General features: G+C 39.0%; 1 protein-coding gene across 10 annotated transcripts in view; it reads right to left on the reverse strand.

The window, feature by feature from the left end:
• BRD10 (bromodomain containing 10) overlaps positions 1-21,470 on the reverse strand; it is a 77,318-nt gene that overhangs the window by 4,490 nt on the left and 51,358 nt on the right. For 6 of the 10 annotated variants that reach the window (XM_061629421.1, XM_061629449.1, XM_061629434.1 and 3 more), the window contains 6 exons: positions 16,895-16,971; positions 16,158-16,199; positions 10,244-10,333; positions 6,259-6,374; positions 5,865-6,043; positions 246-4,640 (listed from right to left, as the gene is read on the reverse strand). In XM_061629421.1, the coding sequence (XP_061485405.1) occupies positions 1,006-4,640; positions 5,865-6,043; positions 6,259-6,374; positions 10,244-10,333; positions 16,158-16,199; positions 16,895-16,971 (4,139 nt within the window). In that variant the 3' untranslated portion in view covers positions 246-1,005. Of the gene's footprint in view, positions 1-245; positions 4,641-5,864; positions 6,044-6,258; positions 6,375-10,243; positions 10,334-16,157; positions 16,200-16,894; positions 16,972-21,470 lie in introns of those variants that run through there. The other 4 variants (XM_061629442.1, XM_061629426.1, XM_061629464.1 and 1 more) reach the window with 3 other exon arrangements.

Below are 21,470 nucleotides of genomic sequence, written 5' to 3' on the forward strand. Positions count from 1 at the left end.
TTTGCTTGGCAGTAAATCCTATTAGTTTCAATGGAACTTGAGTCAAAATAGTGTATTTAGGACCACAACCTTTTGTTAATCCCAACATATTAATTTCTTAATGCCCATACATACATAACCTTGTGCTATCAAATCTTCCTTCTCTAGAGTGACACTGATGCATAATCAAAGCAGAAATACAGCAATGTTGTTTATTATTATATGCAGATTTTTCTGCATTATTGCTAAACAGTACACTTGTCCAAAATTACTAAAATACTTAAAAAACTATACATTATGTAAACAAAACATAAATAAGACAGAGTACTTCTTTTTACACATAGTTTAGTACATACTGTTAGGGAGTCGGGAATATGTACAATTTTACACCATAGACTGCATTTTTACAATGCATAAATATGCTTTTTTTAAAAACACAGAACCAAAGTAAAATTTGCAAAAAAGTGTACTGTATTGTTTATAATTAAGATGGAAAAAGTCTGATTTGTGAGAAGAAACATATCCCTGTAAGTGTGCTAACTAAGAATCAAACATTGCTTTTTACAAACATGCCTTAACAGATGGCCTTTTTTGACCACTTTAATAAAGACCCTTTGAAAGCACAGGTCTGAAAAGTATTTTAAAGAATTGCAAGCAGCTGCAATCTAATATGAAGTAATTGTTAAAAATCAACTACGGCCACATGCACACAAATCCTTGGGCAGATGGTAGGGGTTCTAAAAATTCAGTTAGCAGCTCCCAATTAATGGCAAACTGGCCAGTGATACATGCAGAATCTGAATCCATTTGGCCCATGAGTTCCTAACAGCATGCACAATAGTCCAGTTCTCTGCCTTGTAGCTGCTACCTGCTCAGAAGTGGCCATTACATACCATGGGTTCATGTACATCAGCCCCATGTCTGGTATGTTTCAAATAGTGTAAGAATTTTTTAAAAAAACAATTATAAATTAACTTCATACACAAAAGAATGCCCCAACATTTTAACAGCTTGTTTACTTTAAATTTAAGATGCAGCTGTGTCAGGTACACCTATGCTGGATTTCAGAAAATTAGGGAAGACAGCAGTCGGACTCCTAGTTGTGGAAACTATGTCAGGTGAGAAGGATGAAGACAGAGAGGAAGCTTTTGATGTTGGAGTCTTTATAGCATTCAAAATGGCTCCTTCTGGGCTCACCATTAGTTTTTTAATAGATGTATCTAGATGCAATACGGATGTACTGCTCTGGAGCTGTGAATTACCAGTGTGAGTGGCACAAACCAAAGACGTTTTAGCTAGATTAGTAGATGGTGTGGTTGTTACCAAAGGTGTAGATAGTGTTGTTGCAAAAGATGGAGTGCTTGGTTTTGTAGCACTGTTTGCAATCTGTGGTGTTGCATGTACAATAGGCAGAGGGTTTGCAGTCCCAAGAGAGTTCACAATTTTGGTAGAGCTTTTCAAAGGCTGTTTTGTTGGCTGCCAACTTAATGTATTACTCACCACTTGTGTAGTCTTCTGGGAAGCAGGAGCAGCATGGGATACACCCTGAAACCCATGACCATTACTAACAGTTAAAAGAGGCCCAAATTTTGGATTTGTAGAAATGAGAAGAACATGGCTGCCTGCTCCAAGGCCCTGAGGTGGAACAATGAACCGAGTACCACTGATCATTATTTGAGTTCCAGGTGCCAAAGGTGTACAAGTGTTAATAATTATTTTTTGTTGAATACAAGACTCAGCCAACTGTCCTCCTACATTACTAGCTACAGAGGTTGAAGCTGGGACAGTCTGAGTAGTAGAGACAGCAGGAGCAGGCTTTATAAGATTAGGAGGCAGTGGCTGACAAGGCCGGGAAACTAAATTAGAAAAACTAATTACTTTACCTGTATTTGGTGCATTAGGAGCCAATGTAGTTTGAGGGTTTTGAGTGCTTCCATTTGTTGGCACTGCAGCTGAAATTCCTGATGACTGAAACTGAATGAGTGTGGACTGCTGACCTTTTGAAAGAGGCATACATTGTACAGCAGGTGAAACTGCTGGCAATTGAGAAACTGTGGGTATCATTGTAGGGGCACTATTTACAGGTCCCGGCAAGGCAACTGTACCCGGCAACTGAAAAGTAGATAAGCTTGGATGAGACACAGTTGGTGGAGTAGTTGAAATTAATACTGATGAAGCAAGGTGCCCTGTTTTCACAGTTGATATAGCCACAGTATTTCCAACATTAGAGGTACGCAATCGAGTAGTTAAAACTGGTGCTACTTTTGTCAAAGTATCTGTTCCACCAGCCAAGACAGTAGACCGTGCTCCAGTAGTAATTCCACTCAATGCCACAGAAGTGGGATCTAAACATGTATTTGTTGTTGTTACTGTAGATACATTTACTACTCTTGTTGCAACACTCAGAGACTCTTTGGCAGATGCAATACTCTGAGTTGCCAAATTTGAACATACAGGAACCAAACCATCACTTACTGACAATGGCAAAATTACACCCTGGCTATTTTTCTCTTCTGCATCTTTGGGAACTGTCTGCTGCATAATGTTAATTGGTGGAACACTCTGTGTACTACCTGTACTATTTATAATGGCCTGACCAATATTAAGTCCTATTTTCACATCTTTTATTTGAGATACAGTTGATGATGTATTTACTTTAAGCGATGTTCCCACAGTAGATGGAATGAGGACTAACTGAGGTTGCTCTGTGCTTTTAATATACGCTTTTCCCATAGGAGGAGGAAAAGCTTGTTTAAATGGTTCTGCAGTTAAACTGGTATTTGACTGAATATTAGCAAGTGGTGTGTTAATGAAAACCAGTTTCTGTGTAGTAACAGTGGATGTTGGAGCAGGGACTAGGTTGACTCCAGCAGTTCCACAGGCAGGAAGAAGGGGGGGATTTGTGACCAACATAAGTTTTTGAATTTGAGTGCCACTTACCACACTTCCACTGCTTATAGATGTGACCTCAGGCTGTGTAACAGGACATTTTGTACTATTTACATCAGCTTGTTGTTTAATAAAAGGAGCCTGGGTGGTGCATGTGGTACTCTGTCCAATATTTCCTGAGGAAATGGTGCTTGGCTGTGGTGGCATGACAATGTTAGATGGTGACACTGGAGACAAGAAGGTGGGGGAGGACACATGCACAGTTTTTTGCACTCCATGACCCACAGTACCACTGTTTGTTGGTTGCCCAAATGCAAATGTCATGTTTTTCCCCATTCCCTGATTGACACCGCTGGGAACAGTTGGAATGGAAGCAGAAGTTGTTGGAGAGGATTGGATAAGTGTTGGGAAATTAGGTATGGCTGTTGTTACAGCTGAAAAGGTAGAGGCTGATAATTGTGTGGATTTGGGCATTAAAAATGCCTGAAGCTGAGGTGCATATGTGAAAACAGAACCTGGAGATAAGGTACTAGGGGAAATGTGGTCTGAATTTGTCTGCACCTTAACAATTCCCGTGTTCCCACCTCGCGTCCTAACAAGGATAGACTGTGAATCTCTGATACAGACTGTTTTCAGTTCTTGTTTAGCTTCACCAATGTCACTTTTTTGTGGGGATGTTAGTCTTGGGGAAGAACTGCGGGTGCAAGCAGAAACACTTTGTGGTAGTGTCGTCAAAGTCTGGACTGCTGAGGAAACAGTGGGTGAAGCGACAGGGAATGAGGCAGCTGAAACAACAGTCTTAGTTTTAGTAGTCTCACTTTGGCTCATTTTCACCACTGATGCTAATACATTTCCTGTGGGGGTTACAGAGGGCAATGTTGAAAGACTGTTCACTGCATTAGCTCCTTGTGGCAAATGTGTAGTATTCTTTTTAAAATTTGTGCTGGGGAGAAACGCACTAGCAGCATTTATAAGTGAAGTTGGAAAGGCAGAAGCTAAAGTAGTGTTGACAGTTGTCTGTGGAAGAGAGATACAGCGCTGTTCAGTAGGCTTCTGTTGCAATGACTGACTTTCTTTTGCCACACTTTTACTCTCTCTGTGATGGAGAAGAAAATTTTTAGGCAAAATAAGGACTTGCTGCATGATTTTCTCTCCTGTGTTTTTTTCTCCTGCTTTACAATCAGCCACAGGCTGCACCTGAATCTTCAATGAATTGTTATGCAGGTCTATTGGCATGCAGGGTCCACCTGGTATTTTGTACAACACTTGTAATGGATTTTTTGAACTGGTCTGGCAGGGCAACACTGGTTTGACTGGGGAAGAACCCATAGTTGACATAATCAGCTTTTCAGAAGCAGAAATGCTTCTACCTGCAGCAGGTGGCAACTGACTTGTTAAGGTCACTTTGTTCCCAATATTCTTCGCAAGCAAGGCCTGGATGGGTTTGGTCCCTTTAATTAAGCTTGTTATTGATCGTGCAGAATCTGTCATGTCCAATGACTCTGAAGATGACAATTCTATTGGTTTAGGTTTATTCAAGCAGCTATCAATTGACAAGTCATTTTCTATACCATAGATTGTGGTATCGCTTGTGCTTAATTTCAGCTTTTTCCTTGGTGAAAACTCTTTTGTGCTATCATCTAGGTAACAGTTTTGCTTGGACTGGCGTTTAACAGATTTAGGCACTGTCTTGTGCATTTCTTTACAAGCCAATTCCCTTCTCAGAGGTCTGGGTTTTCCTGCAGTAAGTTCCATTTCCAGTTTCATGTCCTCTAGAGAGAAAAAAAGGAAAGAAGACGGAAATACTTTAAAAAGCAAAACTTAAACATTTCTATGAATTTATTGCTAGGGGAAAGTCTATCAATGTAAGACATATTTACATTGCCATTCCAACCAACAAGAGGAGGTTCTTATGACACTATTAATGATTTTTCATCAAGAACTTGCTAATTACACAGCTTTGAAAACAGTAACTTAATCTACATCAAATTTAATTATCAAATGTTTTCTGAAAAGGCACAAGACGACCTCATTAGGGCCTCACTGAGACCCAAAGTTGTGAGGGTTTTTCAAGATGTGAAATTAACATACATACATTATAACTGCCAAAAAAGCTGCTTCAGTATAAGATCACATTGCTTGAGTTGGAAAGCCTTTTAATCAACAATAGCAGGGAGTCATGAATATCCCACTATTCACCCTGAAATGGGTTGAGCTTTTGTAAGCGTGCCAATTGAATGCTTGCAAAAGGCTGGTAGGTGCTCACAAACTCCTACCTTTCCTACTTTCCCCTCCTCCCAAACCTTTGCAGAAGTAAAAATGAAAGACAGCAGGTGCCATGACTTTTCCTCCTGGAGCTGGGAGCACCTCTGGTACCCCAAAATTAAGTTCTTGGATTTGGAGGAAGAGGGGGCAGGAACAGCTTATAGGACTGAGGTGAGCATACCTCTGCTTGAATCAGGCTGTGAGAAGGCTTTGATTGCTTTAAAAAGGTAAAGGTGTCCCCGCACTTGTAGTGCGAGTCGTTTCCGACTCTTAGGGTGACGTCTTGCGATGTTTACTAGGCAGACCGTATATATGGGGTGGGATTGCCAGTTCCTTCCCCGGCCTTTCTTTACCCCCCAGCATATGCCGGGTACCCATTTTACCGACCACGGATGGATGGAAGGCTGAGTGGACCTCGACCCCTTTTACCGGAGATTCGACTTCCTCCTTCCGTTGGAATCGAACTCCGGCCGTGAGCAGAGCTTTCGGCTGCGTTACCCCGCTTACCACTCTGCTTTAATCCTACTCAAATCCTTGCAACATCCTAAAGCTACTGTATAGAGATTGCCACGTTTTTAATATAACTAATAACTACCCCACAAGATTCAAGTTGGTAACAGGACTAAAGTCTGTTATACCATTCATACTCTCTAGTTGACTAAAATAAGAACCTGTATGCAAGAACTGCTATAACATGTCTAGGCACTCACAATGACCAGCAGAAGACTTACCTGTATGTGTATCATCCCTTTTCAGAACCTCGCTGTGTTCTGAGGACTCACTAGTTAATGCACTGGAAATGTCTATGCCAGTATTTACTTCAGTGTCCTCATGAGTCCACTGTTCTCTTGTAAACTTATCGTGATCTGGCTGCCTTTTGAAGTCATCATAATCCTTTTTTAATCGAGACCTTCAACAGAACATCAGAAGAAAGAACTAACATCAACAATTCTGCATAATTCTTACTAGGGAAACAGATCTGGTGAAATGCCTACAGCCATCACTATCTAAGATCAGAAGTAGTGTGAGAAGTCAGGCTTTTGGTCTGTACCATATTAGCAATTACAAAGTAAGGTAAGCGGTGCAGAGTTCTTACATTTCACATTATTCAAAACAGCTAATTACCTGTTTCTTTGAAAAGCCTTCATTAATTTTGGTTCCCATGGTAACAGTTCATTTAGCAGTCGTATCAGAGTACAGTGTAGTTCTTTTACAGCTTGCTTTCGGTGATACCACCTTCCCTGTAAATATAAAAATACAGTATTATTATAATATACTTGTATCCAATAAAGATACATTCTTACACTATGAAAAGATTATACTGTATATTGATAGACTTTCCTTTTAACAATGGCCAGTAATGCCTGACATTTTAATTTTGTTCTTTTAATTAGTTTTGTGATATGAATTGCCTTGAGAGGATATAAATGTAAATGTACTGCCTTCAAGTCGATTCTGAATAGGGTTTTCATGAGGCTGAGAGGCAGTGACTGGCCCAAGGTCACCCAGTGAGCTTCATGGCTATGTGGGGATTCAAACCCTGGTCTCAGGTCATAGTTCAACACCTTAACCACTACACTACACTGGCCTCCTGAGGGGATATACAAATACCTAAATTTAAAAAGTGTTCCCACTGAAAATTGAAGGAGAAAAATAGCTCAGAGGTAAATTATTGTGAAATCAGTCATATTTTCAGAAATAACAGAACTAGATTTTTCTGCCTGTATGCATAAGCTTTCCATTCAGCTGCACTGATGAATACTTGTACATACTACTTGTGCATAAATTCACACAAAATTAAAACTGCACAGAAGCTAACAGATGCAAGTGTTTAAGCAGAAATATACATTTTAAAATATCATGAATGAAAAGCTAAAATAAAAACAGTTTTGTTTAGATTGTGGGGTAATGAACTAAGAAATGCCAGATTTTTCTGAAACATTAAACTGCCATTCATACCTAGGACAAAGCTGCCTACTGGTCTAATGATTTAGACTGCAATTCTACACGTTGGAATGAATGGGGTTTCCTTGTACAGGATTGTGCTGTTACTATGAGAGTACTTCAGAACAATTTGATTGCTGCTCAAGGGTAATTACAAATGATGAATTTTAACTCCAGCTGGCCTGTCTCCATTACCTGCTATCCATCTTGCCACTCATTAGTGAACTCAACCACGGGCTAAATAGTTTTCATTTTAAATTTTGATTTGTTTCAGCCAATGAACCAAGCATATATATTGTCCCGTCCAGAGCCGGAAGGACGAGGCTGAAGCGTGGGTGCAAGTAAAACTCATTTTATTAGAGTAATGGATACATCAAAGGCATTGCGCTTCATAGAAAACCCTGTGCTAACTCACTAGAATCCCTAACTACACTCTAGACATGCTCTGCAGCGTGTGAAGGAAGTTGACTCAACGACTCCCCACTGTGAGCGGCAAGCTTAAGTAGGGGACATTTTCGAACGTAATCTCTGACTCCTTCGTAATTCCTGTCTTTGCCCTGTCCATTTCTCACGGCGGTGGGAGCGAGGGGACAGGGGGCATGTTTCCAACGGCTCATCGGAAGACACCTGCTCCTGAGCAACGGGCTCGAGGTCGGGGCTGTGCCACACTGGTATCCTCCTGGGAACTGCTTGGCAAGGGAGGAGCTGGCACTGTCTCTGGAGCTTCCCCCAACAAGTCCTCTGCATCAGCTGGGGGCGGCGAGCTCTGTTCCTCGGAGAGTGTGCTACCCGTGGGAACTGGCTGGAGTGCAAGCTGACCCCCTCCCGCAAGGTCCTGCTCAGACTCAACAACTCCCAACTCTGCTTCTTCTGGCAGCAGAGGCGCCTGAAACTCATGCCTCCCCCCTCCCTGTCCCTTCTGGGTTAGCTGAGGCTCAACAACTATATACTTGATATATCTGTGAAGTACCTCTGCTGTTTTCTATACCTCTTTCTCAGCAGATACCCACAATTCTTCACTTAGCCAAGGCAGGTGAATGACACCTGTCAAAGTTCAAAGAAGATCACTGTAACTGCCAATCAGCAGTTACAGGAAGCCCTTGAAGTGCTTTTGGAGGAAGCAGTAAAATCTAAAAGGAACGTTCTACAAAAGTGGGAGATGGATGCAGAATTATGGTAACTGATTTAAAAAAAGAAGCACAGAATGTAATGCTTCAAGAATGGTGGGCCTTCCTTATTTTCAGTCCTTTTTTTTTTTTTAACAGAACTGGAAAGGCCCCCTGACATTTGGAGCAAAGCAACTGTAGTTCTTATTTAAAAAAAAAAAAAGGTGACAGGTGACAAGCCAGCTAATTACCATCCCATCAACTTCCTTTGTTGTTGTGAAATTTTATCCCAGGTTTTTAAGATGTAAGCTTTAATCTTGGATGGGGTTTAGTAGCATCGTTGGAGAGGAACAGATTGGCTTCAAAGCTGGCAATTCAACCTTAGACCTCTGTTTTGAGGAAAAAATGTTGAGAACGATATCAGATCCACAGCAATGCAAGGTATGAAAAACTTGGACTGAAGCCTGGATGAAAGATTAGGGCTGGGAAATAAGTATCATACAGGACTATGGTAGGCTAATATTTAACTAGAGTGAGCTTGCTTCTAATTTGTATTATCTTGTAAACACAAAATAGGTAGAAACTGTATGTATAAATTCCAAAAGGATTAGGAAAAAGAGTATAGCACACCTGGACTGCAATTCTATGCACACTTAATTTGGAGCAAGTCCACTGAATTTGGTAAGGTCTCACTTCTGAGGAAACATGCACAGAGTTAGCCTGTTAACGTACATTCTACCACAAAGCAAGAATATAAAAAGATGTAGAGATTTGTTCCTTTTGAGTAGGAAAGTTCCACTGCCCAATTTACTTTCAAATTCTATCCTGTGGAACTGTATGACACATATCACACAGAAGCAAATAAATATCTATTAAACAGGCAAGTTTCAGCAGCAATTTTGTCACAAATACACACCTCTGCCCCATTAAATAAATCTCTTCAGTGTAACAGTGAAGTAGCAGCAGGAGCATCTTCTAAGCCTGTAACTATTAAAAGGGTTGCAAGAACCTGACTGCATGACTACACGTAAAAACCATTTACAGCTGTGAATAGTTACTTACCTTTGAATCAACCTCTCTGCCTCTTATTCAGAGCTTGGAAAAGTTATTTTGAACTACAACTCCCATCAGCCCAATCCAGTGGCCATGCTGGCTGGGGCTGATAGGAGTTGTAGTTTAAAAAAGTAACTTTTCCAAGCTCTGATTCTAACAATATTTTCAAAATCCGTCTAATTAAATTGCTTATCCCAATATTTGTTGGGTAGAACCCTGTCTCCTACTTACTAGTTTATATCCATAAATAATTGTTCAGTAAGTAGATCAATGGGATTAATTTTAATGCAATACCAGATGACATCTAGGATCACCCATGGTTTTCTTTTAGGTTCAGAATGAGAAACAAAACAGGAACAGTGTGCTAGGAACCATATAGAAGTGGTATATCCAGCAGGCTAACAATATAAATTCTATGAATTAGATAAAGGACAGCACTTGACAAAGCAGCAGAAGGGGAGGAACAAATTATGGGTTGTATCCAATGAAGTATGTTTGTTTATTATTTGATTTATATCCCGCCCTTCCTCCTAGCAGGAAGACAATAAGTTGTCTTATTTGTGCAAGGGCTTCTATTTGTGCAACTGAACTTTCCCTCCCTCTCCTCCCCCCACACCCTCCCAAATCTGTTCTTGGGGCTCCCACAACCCTCTGGAGATTTGAGGGACCAGATGGGGTGTGGAGAGAGGGGGGAAGTTCTGTTGCACAAGCAGAAGTCCTTGCACAAATGGAACAACTTTGCTGGATATTATCCTATGTCTGTCTATGGTGTTAGTCACAGGTAATGTTTTATTTGAAAAAGCCCTAGAGATAATGCCTGAACACTGAAATACAACTGTTTTTCTTCCTAGAAGTTAACAGACAAAAAGAGGACACAGTGGAATTTTTTAAAAGTTTTCCATGATTCATCAAACTACTGAGAAGGCACAGCTTAAAAATACCTACAACTGATCCACCAAAACAGCTTTAAAACGATGCATTCAAAAGAGTAGTAGTAGTAAACATACCGATTTCTTTTTAATATTCTCTACATCTTTGAGTTCATTCTCAATTTTTCTAATTAGTTCCCTGAGTTCATCAAGATTAGTGCAAATAAGCTGAAATAAGAGCAAAAAAGATATCATAAATCAAGCAGACAGTTGATTTTTAGTCTAATATGTGCAGTACAATCCAATACATATTTATTCAGAAATCATTGGAGTTGACAATGTATTGTAGGGCCACAGTTGGGATCCAAATAGATTCCACCATTATACTGAGAAATGGAGGTGTATGTGAAGTAGATTCTATGAGTAATATTTCACTAACCTGTCCTTGTCAGCACCAGAATTACTACTAGTGCGAGAAAGCTGCTCCCTTCCCCCCATGCCCTCTCAAATCTGCTCCAGAGGATTGGAAGAACAGATTTAGGAGGCACGTAGGCAGAAGAGAGAGGGGAAAGTCCCACTACGCAAGCAGAAATTCTTGCAATGATGCAACTATATACTTGGCACAACGCTGAGTACAACCCTATGGCTTATTGTTGTAGTACATGGTTCAATGGACTGATTTGAAACTTGGCAGTGTGGAAGACGTATGTTTGAGGATGCTACTGAAGAGAAAGGATAAGAAATGGCTCTTGAACTAGAGACTTTGGCAAGTTGAGAGATAGTGTGCATTTTTCTTCAACAGATTTTGCTGGGGTGGTTTTTGGAGAAAGATTTCTGTATTTATATTGCGTCTTTTGGGAAATGGTTTGTTGTGTTAAGTCAAGGTGAATGTCTTGTTGTCATGTGCCTTCAAGTCGATTACAACTTATGGCAACCCTATGAATCAGTGACCTCCAAGAGCATCTGTCATGAACCACCCTGTTCAGATCTTGTAAGTTCAGGTCTGTGGCTTCCTTTATGGAATCAATCCATCTCTTCTTTGGCCTTCCTCTTTTTCTACTCCCTTCTGTCTTTCACAGCATTATTGTCTTTTCTAGTGAATCATGTCTTCTCATGATGTGTCCAGAGTATGATAACCTCAGTTTCATCATTTTAGCTTCTAGTGACAGTTCTGGTTTAATTCGTTCTAACACCCAATTATTTATTTTTTCCACAGTCCATGGTATGCGCAACGCTCTCCTCCAGCTCCACATTTCATATGAGTTGATTCTTCTCTTATCCGCCTTTTTCACTGTCCAACTTTCACATCCATACATAGAGATCGGGAATACCATGGTCTGAATGATCTTGACTTTAGTCTTCAGTGATACATCTTTGCATTTGAGGACCTTTTCTAGTTTTCTCATAGCTGCCCTCCCCAGTCCTAGCCTTCTTCTGATTTCTTGACTATTGTCTCCATTTTGGTTAACGAATGTGCCAAAGTATTGATATTCCTTGACAAGGTCAATGTCCTCATTGTCAATTTTAAAGTTACATAAATCTTCTGTTGTCATTACTTTAGTCTTTTTGATGTTCAGCTGTAGTCCTGCTTTTGTGCTTCCCTCTTTAACTTTCATCAGCATGTTGTAAACTGCCCAGAGAGCTTCGGCTATGGGGCGGTATATAAATAAATAAATAAATAAATAAATAAATAAATAAATAAATTCCTTTCAGATCATTACTGGTTTCTGCTAAGAGTATGATATCATCTGCATATCTTAAATTATTGATATTTCTCCCTCCAGTTTTCACACCTCCTTCATCTTGGTCCAGTCCCGCTTTCCATATGATATGTTCTGCGTACAGATTAAACAAATAGGGTGATAAAATACACCCCTGCTCACACCCTTTTCTATTGGGAACCAATCAGTTTCTCCATATTCTGTCCTTACAGTAGCGTCCAGAGTATAGGGTGCACATCAGGACAATCAGATGCTGGGGCACCCCCATTTATTTTAAAGCATTCCATAGTTTTCATGATCTACACAGTCAAAGGCTTTGCTGTAATCTATAAAGCACAGGGTGATTTTCTTCTAAAATTCCTTGCTCTGTTCCATTATCCAATGTATGTTTGCGATATGATCTCTGCTGCCTCTTCCCTTTCTAAATCCAGCTTGAACCTCCGGCATTTCTCGCTCCATATATGGTAAGAGCCTTTGTTGTAGAATCTTGAGCATTACTTTACTTGCATGGAATATAAGGCAATAGTTGGATAATTACTGCATTCCCTGGGATTCCCTTTCTTTGGAATTGGGATATATATTGAATGCTTCCAGTCTGTGGGCCATTGTTTAGTTTTCCATATTTGTTGACAATTTTTTGTCAACATTTGGACAGATTCAGTCTCAGTAGCTTGTAGCAACTCTATTGGTATGCCATCTGTTCCTGGTGATTTGTCTCTTCCAAGTAATTTAAGAGCAGCTTTTACCTCACATTCTAAAATTTCTGGTTCTTCATCATATGGTTCCTCCATGAATGAATTACCCATGAGTTGTTAACATTACTGTAAGTTTTATTAAAAAGGCACTTCTTGAAATTTAATAAGGGTGTTCCCCGCACATGCTCAGCACAAACCTGCTGCAAGAAAAGATTAAGTGGTGGTGGGGATTTATTGGAATGTTGCAGGGAGTGAAACTAAAGGACAGGCACAGAGGGTTATTTGGAAAATAACAGAATGTAGCTATGTAAGAGGCAGAAAAGGACTTTGGAGGTTAGGGAAGGAGATGCGAGAGATATGAAGTAAAGGCCTCAGCCTTGAACAGTTTACAGTTCAGGTAGGCAGAGAGACTAGAAGTTAGGTATGAAAGGAGATGGGAAGAAGAAATCACAGGATAAAAATAGATTGAGAGACATCGGGGGAGGAGAAAATATATGTGAGGTGCATGGTGCCTATATGTCATATGGACAGCTTTCAAAGCCACAGGATAACCTTCAGAAAAAAAGTGGGGAGGGAGATTTAGGGGGCAACTGTGTGTGCTTTAACTGCTGAATTTCCTATTTTTCTATTTCAATCTTCAAAGACGATGACTGCCATTTTATCTAAAAAGTCTCAGTCAGGCCTACTTCTCTCCTTTAACAAAAATACAAGATGCAAAAATAAGCCAGAGTGATTGTAGGGATGGAAACCAACATGACCCCCTATTAATATCTCTGAATGAACTGGCTTTTACAGGTACGGAAATAGCAGTAGCCAATATACATTGGCAACCCTATTCAAGACAAAGGAACCAAAAGGAAAAAAGGTGGCAACATAAAGATTATGCTTTTTATTATTTTAATCCAGTAATTTTGCCAACATAGGAGACGAACATCCCATATACCAATAGTGAATTCATTCTCCAAGTGTGGATCCTATATAGCTAAAACAACACCACACACAAGAGAGAAGTATCAGCAAGCTTGAGGGAACCTATGGTCTGTGAAAGTTTAAAAAAAGGAAAAAACTCTGGGGGGGGACCCCCAAAACAGCTCAATGAGGATCGAGCATGCTTTTGGGCACAGAATACTATCTGACTGTTGGGGAAGGAGAAATGGAAACCCAGGAGTGGGAATGGAATGGAATATTCTGGTAAAGAATGTGGTTATTTATTCTGGTAATTAATGAGTAAAGTGTTCCGACTCCATTTATATCACTGGGGTTTTCTCTGTGGCCCTTTTGACAGCAGGTCTTAGACTGACTCTTGCATGTACAGATCACTGGATCATGCATGGCTAACGTAGTCTAGAAACGTAGTCTATTGCTGAGAAAATTATTTATTTATAGCGTTTATACCCTAACTTTCTTTCATCACAGAAACCAAGGGGGCATACATATGGTTCCCACATGGTATCCCATCCAGGCACTGGCTAAAAACTAAGCAGGTCTGAGTCTAGTTAGATGGTGGTCTCACATGCCTTCAGACCATAGCCTGGGACCACTTACATTGTTTTCATAACCTTCTTTGCCATTCTGGCCCTCCCACACACTGTAACTGTATTGGCTGTAACTGGGGGCCCAGTACTGAGCAGAAACAGGTATTTCAGCCTCTCTCTGCCTCAGTTCCTATAATTTTTAGAACTGAAAGTTGATCATTGACAGTGAAATGATAACCCATTCCATATTAGCAGATTTACAAGTTTTAAAAGCCAGTCATTGTCCAACAGTTACCCTAAAAAGGCACGACCAACAAAAGGCCAAAACTATCTATATGCTCTAGGAGATGTTAAAACTGAAAATACTGGCACATTTTCTTTAAATCCTAATATTTATACTGCTCTTCAAAATCAACTGACATTTCAAAAAAAATGGCATAATACATTTTTGCTTTAGATAGTAGTTTTATTCTTTGAGAATGAATTGATGCTACGAGAAGTTATTTATCTATCTATTATTTGTAAATAATGCATTCCCCATCCCGCTCCCACCAGATCCAAACAGCAAGCACCAGATCCAAAGAGCATCTGTCTTTCCACAGAAGAAGCAGATTTCTCCCTTACATACTGCATCACATACTGTTCTTTTTTTTTTCAATTAATTTTTATTCAGATTTTCAAAACCAAAACAATGCAAAAAGAAAAAAACACAAATCAATAACTAATACAATAAAAAAATAAAAATAAAAATATTGACTTCCGATTTGTCGTAGTTCAGCTATAAATCTATAATATATAACAAGCCTGTCTCTTAATAGATTATAAAATCACCTTCCTCCAGCAGCTATCTTAATTGGTTTCAAATCTCATTAACATCATATCATTTTATTCTTCCACAAAAAGTCAAAGAGAAGTTTCCAATCTTTGAGATATATGTCCATCAATTTTTTTTCTAGATAAACATGTCAATTAATCCAACTCATCAAGTCTACTAAGTCCAGTAATTTCAAATCGCTCTTCTTCCATTATCCATATTGGTTCCATCTTCCATCTTCCATCTTTACGCACCCAATAATCTTGCTGTCATAGTCATATAATAAGAGTCTGATAGGAATTTCCTTTATCACAGATATTTTCTTGCCATCAATTCCGAACGTATCACTGAGGTATTGTTGCAAAGCCGCATCTCTGTTCCTCTTTTTTACATGATACACTAGCACATCTCTTGAAGATTTTTCCATTAACACAAAACAGGGATTAATTCTGTTAACTTTCTCCATTTCAAGTTCCATCAAATCCTTCCAATCCAGGAATTTTTTTGAACCGATAACATCTTTATCTCCAATCTCTTCAATTCCTTCAGGGACAGCGCTGATTTCCAAACCATAATATTTGTCTCCAGGATCCATCACAGCCAGGAAATCCAAATCTTTTTCCATGTCCATATTTAATCCAATCTCCATAGTTTGAACCTTGCCTTTAATTTCTCTTTCATCCTTTTTTGGTTTTCCAGATCTATCTTTATTCTCCTTTCTCATAGAATCCTGAATTTCTTTCAGCTCCTGTCTCATTTCGTCAAATTCAATTCTCCACGCTTGTCTATTATTTCTCAATTCTTGTTTTATTGACTTAATCCCATTCATTATTTTCTGAAACATGTCTAAAGATAAAGTCCCTTCTTGTACATCCACAATCTTCTTAATTGTCATTCTTAAAGCCAAAGGAACTAAACTCCTTCAATTTTCAATGTCCCAAGCAAAAAGCAGTTTATTTCTTTATCCAGTTATAAAGGAGTTAATCTTTCAAACCAACTGGCGTCACACTCTAGACAGCCCTTATCTCTTATATGCCCAGAAGTGCAAAAACAACTTTAGTTCACAGCGTCCTAATGACTAGTAGCAAAGAGAATGAGCAGATTCGTCAAAAAAGAAAAGAAAAAGAAAAAGTAGATCAGAAAAAATAGTCCCAGACATATATTACACAAAAGTCTTATAAATCAAAAAGATTTTTCTTTTCTCTTCCAATCAGAAACCCCTCATCCGTTGTAATCTTTACAATGCCATTTTCCATGTCAGCTTTTTGCAATAGGAAAAAGATAGGCTATTTTTATTTTCCTCCCCCTTAGTTCCGTGAGTAAAAAAGAAGGAAAGTTTTGGCTCACCCAGGTTTTCTTAATTGCTGATCCTTTGACAAATCTCTTTAGCTGTATAGATAAGAAAGTGATAAGCACAGACAGGAGGATGCTTGCCTGTTAGTCCAGTTTTTTTAAAAAGGAAAAAAAAAACGGGTCACTTAATCAGCTGAGCTAGCTAAAAATCCTCGCTCCGTCTGAGCTGCTGGAAGACCTTCTTTCACAAGACGATTCTGACGAATTCCAGTCTCCCACAACCACAACAAAGCTGTGTGGGAAATCTCACGTTTCTTCCTTATCCGGAAGAAATTATCCCCAGTCAAAAAAGACCCTTCTGACTGGATTTAAGGCTGAAAAAGTTTCATCCAAGACGGGAACCCGTCTCAGCGCTGCACAGGCGGAGGGATCCTCCTGGGAACGCATCACATACTGTTCTGAAGGGTCACCTGACCCTCAGATATGGCTTTTCAGGGGGTGAGTAGTTCTAGTGGGAACTGTTCCCAGAAAAGCCTGATTATTTTGCAAAAAATGCATGGCCCTTTTGGATTGCATTTGTTGTTATTCCACAACGAATCCTATTATGATTTACTATTGTATCAACTAAAATACCTATAACTGAATATATAGTCAGCTTAAATCACTCAATTAATTTGCTCTACCAGAGAAAAACGTTTTTTTTCTTGGTTTTCTGCCTTCAACTACATGAAGTACAAACTATTAAAACAGTCAGTGTAAAGCTTTTTTTAAAAAACCAACACCCTATTTACCTGAAATTCTGGAATAGCAGGCTTTGTAACAGATTTCCTCTTCTTTGTAATCGTTTTTTTAGATATCGATTTCTTTCCTTATAGGGAGAAAAAAAGATTTATATATGTCAAAATCAAGATCCATGTATTAAAAAAATCAAATTACATATAGTATTGAAATAAACTGTAAGAAAGAGCGTGTAGCAAGCAAGCAACTGTGACAGAACCACAGTAAGAAACTCTCTCTCCAGATAGCTGTACTTGAGTAGTAGTATTACAAGCTACTGGAGTATTTTTAATACATCCTTTCATTGGAATTCCAGATTGTGACCTTTAAAAAAACAACCAACCCTTAACCTTCCTCTTATTTTAGGCTCTCTATATTATTAATATTCCCAAGAGAACCACACATACATATACCTTGACTGTTGGATCTGTCAACTCTGAATAAACTCTTACAAATGAAATATTTAAGTTTCCCAAAACCTTATACTTACCTTGCAATTGCACCTTAACAGCCTATATGTTAGGCTATATGTGCTCTGCCTGCAACAAGCTGACCAGCTTACTTGTCAGCAGCCCACACCTAAAGCTTTAAAGAAGGCAAACATCCCCAGCCCCCTGTATTTGCACAACTGATAAGAGCAGAAAATCTTTCTTAGCCCTAAAAACAATCACTTACTTAAATACCTTGATGACTCAAAGTAAGAAAGCAAAGTATTCAACAAAAACAAGCCACGCAGCTGTACAGAGATAGCATGCACCTACAAAAACTGGAGATGCCCCCTGCCCCATCTCTATTTAACCAAGTCCTTTATATTGAGAAATATATCCACTCTGAATTTGAGCACAACAGGGTAACAAAACAGTGTTTGAACTTCAATTCTTCATTTTAATAATACTAAGCATACATCCCCCCCCCCAGGATGCACACCTTAACATGGTGAGGGGGTTTGAGAGTATCGAAGAAGCTGAGAGCAATGCCGCCAGGAGTAGAGACCAAAAGGCTAGACTCTTAGCAGGGCCACCCAAGGCCGAATGGTCAAAGCCGAGACACCAGATTAAGATGCATCCAGACTCAGAGGAAGGCAATGGTAAACCACCTCTGAATACCTTTTACCATGAAAACCCTATAAATAGATTATCCAAAATGCAAGACAAGAAAGTGCTGGAAGATGAGACCACCAGGTCAGATGGCACTCATAGAGTTACTGGGGAAGAACAATGGACAAGTGCGAGTAGCACAGTGACTGACGCAACTGGGTCAAAGCCGAAAGACAGCCCAGAGGCCGAAGTGCAGAGTTGTACAACATACACAAAAGGAACATGGAATATAAGAAGCATGAACCAGGGAAAGTTAGAATTTGTCAAGAAAGAAATGGAACATATCAATATTACAATACTTGGCGTGAGTGAATTAAAATGGACAGGAATGGGACACTTTCAATCAATCAAATATTTTATGCAGGAAATGATAAATTAAGAAGAAATAGGGTTGCTCTAATAGTGAGAAGTGATGTAGCAAAAGCAATTAGGAGCTATAACACAAAGTATGAGTGAGTGATATCTATGAGACTTAACGAGAAACCTATTAACATAACGATCATATAAGTCTATGCTCAAATGGCAAACACAGAAGAAGAGGAAATGGATTTTACACAGAAATACAGGAAGAAATTGATTACACACCAAAACAGGATGCTCTGATAATCATGGGGGACTGGAATGCAAAAGTAGGGAACACAGGAGAACTAGAAATTGTGGGGAAATAGGGCTTAGGAGATAGAAAAGAAGCAGGAGACTTATTGAATTCTGTGAAGCTAATAATTTGTTTCTTGCAAACGCATTTTTCAAGCAACCAAAAAGACAACTGTACACATGGACATCACCAAATGATCAATATAGGAATCAAATTGATTATATAATTGGAAGCAGAAGATGGAGAAGTTCCACACTTTCTGTGAAAACAAGACCAGGAGCAGACTGTGGTACAGATCATGAACTGGTAATATCGAAAATCAGAGTGAAGCTAAAGAAGACCAACAAAGCAATCATAATGCCAAAATACAGTCCCAACCCCCCCCCCAAAAAAAACAGAAAGATCAAATAAGGAACAGGTTTGAGGCTTTAAACTTAGTTGACAGAGAACCAGAAGAACTCTAGAGTGAAGTCAGAGACATCATCAGGGAAGAATGCAAAAAGACAATACATCTAGTTAAAAAGAGAGAAAGACCTCAATGGATGACCAACAAAACTCTTAAAATGGTTAAAGAGAGAAGGAAAGCAAAGCAAAAGGAGAGAAAAACACGGTTAGAATCCTAAATGCAATAATACAGCAACTAGTACATAGGGTCAAACAGAACATCTACAATAGTGATTGTATAGAAAAAGAAGAGGATAATAAAAAAGGTAGAACAAGAGGCCTATTCCAAAAGATTAGACAAATCAAAGGGAAATTCAAACCAAGAGTAGGGATGTTGAATAATCAACAGGGAAACACACTGACTGACCAAAATAAAATAAAAGGAAGATGGAAGCAATACAATGAAGAATTATATAAAAGAGATGCAAGGATGACAGATGCATTCACGGAGGGACTGTATGAAGAACCAGAAATTTTAGAATGTGAGGTGGAAGCTGCACTTAAAATACTTGGAAGAAACATACATCATCAGGAATAGATGGCATACTAATTGAGTTGCTACAAGCTACTGAGACGGAATCTGTCCAAATTTTGACATATTTTCACCGTGTGTTTTATAATTACAGCAAAACCTTTGAGTGTGTAGATCACGAAACACTATAGAATGTTTTAAAAGAAATGGGGGTGCCACAATATCTGATTGTCCTGATGAGCAACCTATACTCTAGACAAGAGGCTACTGTAAGGACAGAATATGGAGAAATTGATTGGTTCCCCGTCGGAAAGGGTGTGAGACAGGGGTGTATTTTATCACCCTATTTGTTTAATCTATACGCAGAACATATCATATGGAAAGCAGGATTGGACCAAGATGAAGAAGGTGTGAAAATTGGAGGGAGAAATATCAATAATTTAAGATATGCAGATGATACCATACTACTAGCAGAAACCAGTAATGATTTGAAATGAATGCTGACGAAAGTTAAAGAGCAAAGCACAAAAGCAGGACTACAGCTGAATGTCAAGAAGACTAAAGTAATGACTACAGAAAATTTATGTAACTTCATAGTTAATAATGAGGACATTAAACTTGTCAAGGATTATCAATACCTTGGCGCAGTCATTATATATTTATTTATTTTTTGATTTATATCCCGCCCTTCCTCCCAGCAGGGCAGCAAACAGAAATGATAAAAGCACTTTAAAATATCATAAAACACACCTTAAAATACATTAAAACAAAACATTGTTAAAAACATTTTTTTTAAAAAAAGCTTTAAAAACATCTTTAAAAAAGGGTTAAAAACATTATTAAAAATTCTAACACAGACGCAGATTAACCAAAATGGAAACAATAGTCAAGAAATGACAATAGTCAAGAAATGAGAAGGCGGCTCAGAAATCAGAAGAAGGCTAGGACAGGGGAAGGCAGCTATGAGAGAACTAGAAAAGGCCCTCAAATGCAAAGATGTATCACTGAACATTAATGTCAGCATCATTCAGACCATGGTATTCCCGATCTCTATGTATGGATGTGAAAGCTGGACAGTGAAAAAAGCAAATAATAGAAATATCAACTCATTTGAAATATGGTCCTGGAGGAGAGCTTTGCACATACTATGGACTGTGAAAAAGACAAATAATTGGGTGTTAGAACAAATTAAACCAGAACTGTCACTAGAAGCTAAAATGATGAAACTGAGGTTATCATACTTTGGACACATCATAAGACATGGTTTACTAGAAAAGACAATAATGCTGTGAAAGACAGAAGGGAGTAGAAAAAGAGGAAGGCCAAAGAAGAGATGGATTGATTCCATACAGGAAGCCACAGCCTGAACCTACAAGATCTGAACAGGGTGGTTTACAACAGATGGTACTGGAGGTCCCCAATTCATAGGGTCGGAATCAACTTGAAGACACAACACACACACACAAGCATACATCTACTGTATGAGAGATTAAACTGTTATGACAGGTAGTCTCACTCCAATTATTACCTATTTATTGCTCTACCTGACAAAAGACAAGTGCAGAATTGTCTCTCTCTTGGGACAACAACTCCAGAGAGAAAGGATAGTACCTTCAACTCCTCAGGGATCATAGAATGTAGCAGAATGCTGTAAAAGAGGGATTTTGTAAATAATACCGGCTAGCCAAATGTTTCCAGAAAAACCCAGAAGCAGGACATAAGGACAACAATTATCTCCTGTTCCTACCCCCATCTCCTGATTTTCAGAGGTATATTTCTCTTCAAATTTGGAATCTGTTTGTTATCATGGCTAATAAATGCAAGATAACCCTCTTTCTAATCCTTTTTCAAAACCATCTAAGATAGTGGACATCACCACATAATATTGTAATGCATTCCTCAGTTGTGATTATGCATTGTGTGAAGAAATAGAATTCTATTTGTTTGCGTTCAACCTGCTTCCAGTTTCATTGGGTGGGTAA

The sequence above is a fragment of the Rhineura floridana genome, chromosome 1 (assembly GCF_030035675.1).
Source record: "Rhineura floridana isolate rRhiFlo1 chromosome 1, rRhiFlo1.hap2, whole genome shotgun sequence".
Taxonomy (NCBI): Eukaryota; Metazoa; Chordata; class Lepidosauria; order Squamata; family Rhineuridae; genus Rhineura; species Rhineura floridana.